At 52.5% G+C, this 7195-nt stretch overlaps 1 protein-coding gene across 1 annotated transcript in view; it reads left to right on the top strand.

Annotated features, from left to right (window-relative positions):
- PCNT (pericentrin) overlaps nucleotides 1–7195 on the top strand; it is a 127504-nt gene extending 120309 nt beyond the window's left edge. The window contains exons 41-46 of the mRNA XM_019628028.1: nucleotides 276–395; nucleotides 1449–1681; nucleotides 3056–3132; nucleotides 4497–4620; nucleotides 6205–6332; nucleotides 6765–7195. Of these exons, the coding sequence (XP_019483573.1) occupies nucleotides 276–395; nucleotides 1449–1681; nucleotides 3056–3132; nucleotides 4497–4620; nucleotides 6205–6332; nucleotides 6765–6808 (726 nt within the window). The 3' untranslated portion in view covers nucleotides 6809–7195. The remainder of the gene's footprint in view (nucleotides 1–275; nucleotides 396–1448; nucleotides 1682–3055; nucleotides 3133–4496; nucleotides 4621–6204; nucleotides 6333–6764) is intronic.

Consider the following 7195-nt stretch of genomic DNA (forward strand, 5'->3'; position numbering starts at 1 on the left):
AGTTATCTGGCTGACAATGTCACATAACAATTTGGGCACCACTAAGAAGATGCTGAAAGGGGACACAGGAGTGACCCGTGTCCCAGCCTCTTGTGGGCCCACATTCTCCCCCCCCCCCGCAGAGTGGGCTTCACCCTGTGGAGATCCAAGGGGATAGCCAGGTACAGAATCAGGTGTTTGGACATGACCTCCCCCCGGAGGTCAGCGTTAGGAGAGGTGGCCATTTGTCTTACATACAACAGCTCTGTACATGGCTCTGTCTGGGGTTGTTGCAGAGGTCGGACAGGTCAGCCGGGAAGCGGGACAGGAAGGTCCTGCAGGGCTCACCGGGACTCCCAGACCCAGGACTGCCCACACCAGCCGCCAGGGAGGAGGTGGACACCAGCACCGTTAAGGTAAGACCAAGCCTAAGGGCGGCAGGAGGACATCATGATTTGTTTTTAAAACTTTATGCTTTTAGGGCAGGCAGTTCAGTTTCACAGCAAAATGGAGGGGAGCACAGAGAACCCCCATACAGCCCCCGCACCACAGGCACGGCCTCCCCATCGTCAGCGTCCCCATCGGGTGGGGCATCTGTTACAACTGATGAACCTACAGTGACACGTCATCGTCACCCGGGCCCACAGTTTACGTTAGGTCACTCTTGGTGCTGTGCCTTCCGTGGGTTTGGACAGATGCACAGTGACATGTGTCTACTGTCACAGTGCCGTACAGAGCGTGTCACTGCCCTGAACGCCCTCTCTGCTCCACCTGTTCACCCTCCGCCCCCCACCGCCCAGTCGGTGCTTTTTAAAATCCCGGTGTGTTTGCTGTAGCAGAAGCACTGCCTGCCTGGCTGAATTGCAGCGCGGGCATCAGACGCGCCTGTTGACAGTAAGAAGACTCGCTGCTTCTGGCAGCCACGCCACTGCAGTGAAGGAAAGTTAGAGCATGAACTTCATCTGGCCTTGGGTCCAGTGTGCAGCCCTCAGTTTCTGTGCTCGTGGGTGAAGGGGCAGAGCGCCGTGTTGCACAGACCGGAAAAGCCTGCACCAGCATTGCCTGGTCCTCATATGACCTCATGGAGCGAGCCGTGGCCTCTCCAGAGGAATAGTCCGTACTGGGAAGTGGGCCCCAGCCTCGCACTCTCTCAGGGCTTTCCCATGGCCCAGCGGCCCCCACGCTGGACCTCGCTTAGTGGTCAGGTTCACGGCGCCCCACAAGGCTGCCTGGATGCTGCAGGAAGGACGTGTGACCTACGTTTGTATGACACATAAGATCTTTAGCAGGACTTTAGCAGCAAGGTGGTTTCCTGTTACAGGTGGTGTGCAGGGCTGACGGCTGGTGATTGGCTGATGAAAAAGGGGTCTGGGTCTTGGCAAAGCACAGTGGTGCATGCGTGCTTTACGAGACTCGTCAGCGAGGTATCTTTGTTCTAGGATTCAAATTTACAATCCTTTTTCTTTCAGATGGAAAAATTGTACCTGCGTTATTTGAGAGCCGAGAGCTTTAGAAAAGCTCTGATTTATCAAAAGAAGTATCTTTTATTGTTGATTGGTGGGTTCCAGGACTCCGAACAGGAAACACTCTCCATGATCGCTCATTTAGGGGTGTTTCCGTCCAAAGCAGACAAGAAAATTGCCCCATCCCGTCCTTTCACCAAGTTCCGGACTGCTGTCAGGGTGGTGATTGCGATATCCAGGTAACGGTATCCAGGTAACATGAAGGCGTGGTGGCTTTAGGTGGCTTTAGTCTGACAATCTGCAGTTGTCTTCTCTTTTGAGATGAATGACACTTGAAGCCTTAAAAAAGTACAGATGACACTTGTCTTCAAGAAATTATGTTGTGCCAAAACCTAAAAGGAAAAGATTTTAGGGTCCCTTTTCATGACATAACAGCACCTCCCCGCTTCGGGCCTCTCGGCACGTCTAACCACGTTTCACACCTTCCTCTTCTTCACATTTCCGTTCCCTGTGTTTTAGTCTTATTTGTGTTACAGGAGAGGGGCCAGGTGCATAAGAACGCAGCCCACCATTTTTAAGGCACAGGAACCTTCCAGTCTCCACTGCTGGTGGGGGAGGGGAGGGAGAGTGGCTGCAGGGCTCAGGGGCCCGTTGTCCCCACCACCACCACTGAGTGACCACCTGGCCCCAGCGGGAGGTGTGGCTCGCTCTCTGCAGCCACTTTGTGCACAGGCGTCATGTTGGAGCAGGGATGGGACTCCATGGTGTGACTAATTTTGACAATTTCAAAATTAATAGTGATGAAATCCATTTTGACCTATAATTTAAAATTTTTATGAATTTCTGAAAATGTTTGTCCCACTAAGAACTGTGTGGCTTGCCTGCTCTGACGCCCGCCCACCCCCAGAGGTGCCTTCCCAGACCAAGCTGGTCAGTGCAGGGCCGACTGCACAGAGGGTGGGGGGCCCTCCTCCAGCCTCAGGGCGCCTGGTCCCTCACTTACCCACCTGTGGGTCCCGTGCCAGGAAGGATATTAGAGACTAGATGGGGACAGGTCAACAGACCCAAACCCCGCCTCAGGTCTTCCTGTCAGAGAGGAAGGGTCCTTGCAGCGCCGCCATTTTTAACAGAAAATGCCTTGTAGGAGGGTGGGGCTCAGAGAGGTGCGGTGAGGGGCTGCCTGGGGAGGCGGCCTCTGCAGGGGCCTTGTGTGGGGAACCAGGGCCAAGGTGCCCCGCACCGCCACATTCCCGTCACCCCGCTCACCGGCTATCCTGAGCCCATCAAGTGGCCTTGGTGACCAAAGTGGGCTGGGTGTTGCAGACTGATTTTGGACCAGGGACTGGAAGCCCCCAGCCTGGGTGCCCAGGGATGGGTGGGGCCACACAGGGCGTGGCCCGAGTGGGTGGGGTTGGATGTGGGTGGGGCAGGGCCAGGCCCAAGGGTGGGCGAGGAGGTAGCTAGGGGTCCTGGTGGGTGCATGTGTCACACTGTCCTTAGTGGGTTAGCTGACAAGACCCGCCCAGCTGTCGGTCACATCTGGATTTTCATTGCTTTTTTCACTTCTGTTCAACTCTAGTTTTCAGTGTTCTGTGTCTTTTCTTTTTTTCTAGATTACGTTTTTTGGTTAGGAAATGGCAAGAAGTTGATCGGAAAGGAGCTTTGGTGCCTAGCCGGGTGCCCCACCCAGGTGGGACTGCAGGGACCCACTGACTACTCCGGCACATGTGCCTTCCATGTGTTGTAGCTTTTCACTGACATCCGCTGGTTTTCAGGGCTCGGTGGGGATGGAATAAAGCACAAGAAATGGGTAAATTTAGTCAGTGCAGTTGTTAGAGGCGAGATGGTCTTTAAGGAGAATGGTTTCTATTGGGAACAAACACAAAGAAAACTGCGGTTCATACAGTTAATGAGGAAAAGTGGTTCAGAGAAGCACAGTGATAGAAAAGCACAGAGATGCTAAATGTATCAACTGATAACTTATTTATTTTTTTTAAAGATTTTTATTGGGGAATTGGGGGGATAGGAACAGTGCTGGGGAATTGGGGGAAGGGGAACAGACTAGTTGCTGTCGTTTTTTGTTCTTCAGTCTAGTTGTGGAGGACGTTGCCTCACTGGCCCAAGTTGGCACCATCATTGCGCTCTTCCCAGGCGAGGCAGATCAGTCGCCGTCTTCTGGACGGCCGCTCACTGAGGCTGCTGGCCGCTCACGCTGGCTGCTGGCTACACACGGCAGCCCATGGCAACCCACTGCCACAGGGGCTGCAGCCCACACCGTCGCTGACGACCCACGGCAGCCCAGCTCCAGGTTGAGCTGCTGTTCAGCATCTTAGCTGTGGAGGGCAGTGTCACTGGCCCTCATCTGTGTGATCCGGACCGGGGCCCTCTGGCTTCCCAAGCCAGTTCTTAACCATCGCGCCACTCGGCCAGCCCAACTGATAACTTATTTTTAACAAAAACGTCCTTTTTATTCTCAAGTGGAGTTCTTTGGGCTGCTGCCCCGTTGCTCACTGTCGCTCAGTCACATCTGTGTCTGAGGTTCTCTGTCACCATCCCCATGCTGGTGGGGGAGTCACACAGGGGCGGCCACCTGGGGGAGGACAGATGACACCACAGCGTGCCAGTCAACTTTGGTTTCCACGTGTTAATGTTACTTCTTGAAATCAAAACACCTCCTTAGCCCTCAGGAAGGTTTGCCCCCTCCACCGTGCCTGGTGGTCTCCAGAGTTCCTGCCCCTGCCACCCAAGCCCACTCCCCAGCTGGGTGGAAGAGAGTCCACCGCCGGCACCCATGCCGCGGGCTCCCATCAGCAACTGTGCACCTGTCCAGGGCGCTGCCCAGGTGGATGGGCCGGGCTATGAGGTGATCAGAAGTCAGGTTCCTTCTAGAGTTTTTCAAAATGTAATTTTTATAACTTGGGTACTTCAACATTTTGAAATTGCCACGCAGACTCTTAAAGCTTATGAATTTTAAATTCTGGTAGATGGGCCTTCCTACTAAAATGCACTTATCTTTTTCCTAATCCCTTGGGCGTGAAATAATTCTGGGGGAAGGATTCCCCGTGCCACAGGAACAGCAGCCTCCACCCAAAACCAGTGAATCCCCGCCAACCCGGGACGTGTCCTCCGGCCACACTCAGGACCCTGTGCCAAAAGCCTCCCCACGTCGGAGAGAAAGGTGAGCTGTGGTGCTCCCAGGCTGCTTCTCCGCTGTGATGGGCAGACGGGCCTGGGTGGCAACCATCAGTAGAGGTCCACAGACAAGTCGCCACCCTCGGCACTTGGGCCGAGGTGGGAGGGTGCCTAAGTGGCAACCATCAGTAGAGGTCCACAGACAAGTCGCCACCCTCAGCACTTGGGCCGAGGTGGGAGGGTGCCTAGGCGTGTGGAAGCCCCACGCACAGGCATGGGTGGCTTTACTCAGTCTCGTTTGTGGGATTTGGGTTTTGTGCACACCTGATGTATCTTTATACTTAACCACTCTTTTGGCAACTGAGATGTTCCAGTGACAGCGTTAAATATACGCTATTTGGGAAAACACCTTTTCAGTTAAAAAAAGAAGAGGACTTCTGGTAGAATAATTTAGTTTAAAAGATAAAGCAAAAAAGGTTTCCCTAGTGACTGGTGGTTTGAGCTGTGACTGTATGTAATTGTCACGTTCTGAGGCCCTGCGTGCAGAGGGACGTAATGAGAGATGCCTGTTGTGAGAGGGTGTGGTGAATCTTAATGACCTTCATCACAATTTATACCATTTTCCTGATCCGGTGATGTCTCACCCATGAGTCACTGATGAAGGATGGGATTTCCACCTTCACTTCTCTAGGTTGCAAATAATCCTATTAAAGGTGATAACCCTATTAACATGCTAGAATGAGGCATTCTGGGTTATGAGTCCTTTAATGAATTGTTTCAGCTATGACTTTTCCAGTATTTGGAACATGCCCTTCAAGTGTATAGCAAGTTCAGTTTGTGTCTCTGGGCATTTGCACACGCACATCAAGAACCTGTAGGTGTGTCCTGTCTTAGAATCTGTGTGTGCTCCCCGTTCTGAAATGAGCACACTCCACTCTCCTCCGAGCAAAACAGGTGGTCCTGTGTGCTGTCAGGTAGCAGGGTGAGCACTCGCATTGGCTCTTTAGCTCCATGGCCCCTGGGTGACGGTGACACCTGCACTGTAGGAGGTAATGATGCCTGGTGTAACCGTCCTGTCACGCACCCTCTACCTCTACTGACGAGGTCCCACCTGCATATATGGTTCCTCGCAGGGATGTATTTGAGAGTCTGGCTTTGGCCAGGCCCCTGAGCAAGGCAGGGGGACACCAGTGTGTGTCATGTGGGACCGGCAGGAACTCTGGTGGCTGTGGCGCCCAGTGCCCTGTTGGTGATACTCACTGGGCAACGAGTGGTGACCAGGGCCTCTTCTCTGTGGGTGACAAGAACATGAGGATGACATACGAGTCCCCGGGACCCAGCGGTGTGGGGTGAGGCGTGCAATGCATAATCCACGGAGATCTGGTGACCAAAATCACACGTCATAGTTTTACTCACTGTTACTCTGAGACGTTGCATAAAAGTTGGTTCTAAAGCACCAGGTACCACCTTTTCTCTCGCGGTGAAGGAAAGACACAAGGGAAACAGCCATCGTGTCCCCATCCCCTCGGCCCGTGTGTCAGTCAGCGGGACACAGAGCACTTCCTGTCTCTGCAGCCATGTGGTGTGTTCATCTCCTGTTCTGTTTGTTTCTTGGTTTGCTTGTTTGAAGATCCAGTCCATCCCCAAATTCGAGATCAGAAAGACCCCAGACTGCTTCTGAAGATCCGGAACGTTCCCTGACGGAATATATTCACCACTTAGAAATGATCCAGCAGAGACTGGGGGGGGTGCCTCCAGGTAATAAAAGGGTTCTCTGAGTATTTTCTAAAATACCAGAACTGTGCCCTGGAATGTAAAGTAATGTAGGCAGGGCTGCTGGTGTTCCGTGTCAGTGAGCAGCTGGCACGAGCAGCAGCAGCAGGAAGGCTGTAAGTGGACACACCTCACGCCACGATCACGACTCAGCAGGTGTCGGAGTCAGTGGCTGACCGGCCGGGCCATTGGGCCTTTCTCGTATCCTGGGGGACGCAACAACGGTGTCTTAGCCAGGATGCAGCTTGTCTAGTGCTGTTTAATCATCATAGTTTAAACCAGTGTATACTTTAATTCATATTTTTACCAGAAGTAAGATTAATTCAGTGGTAGGCAGTATTTCAACATTGCGAAATTCTTCTTAAAAGACAGGTGAAGCCTTCTAACATACTGTCCATCATTTTTATTTATATTCAGATCCCACTTCCAAGAAATCCTGCCGCCAGAAGACTAAACAGTGAATAAAATCTCCCTGGCTCTTACCTGTGACAGTTCTGTCTGAGGAAAACATTTGTTCTTCCTTCGTCTACGGAAAGCTGTGGCCCGCCATGCTGAGCGGTGCCCAGTGTCCTCATGTGCCCGAGACGCCAGTCCGAGTGCCACGACCGCAGTGTTCTCACGCTGGTGCATTGCTGCAAAGCCAGATGGAGTATTTCCTGTGTAATCGCAGTACCTTACGTAGTCCCTGTCATCCCCTTACCTTCACAAGGGACGGGCATCTGCCCACCTCCCAGAAGGGTAGGTAAGCAGAGAACGGCTCCCTGTTTGTTTTCCTAAAGTATACAGATGAAACTTGGTGTAAAACAAAATGACAGAATATAATTAAAGCTCTATTTTATTTGTGAGTA

The sequence above is a fragment of the Hipposideros armiger genome, unplaced genomic scaffold (genome assembly GCF_001890085.2).
Source record: "Hipposideros armiger isolate ML-2016 unplaced genomic scaffold, ASM189008v1 scaffold_745, whole genome shotgun sequence".
NCBI classification, from domain to species: domain Eukaryota; kingdom Metazoa; phylum Chordata; class Mammalia; order Chiroptera; family Hipposideridae; genus Hipposideros; species Hipposideros armiger.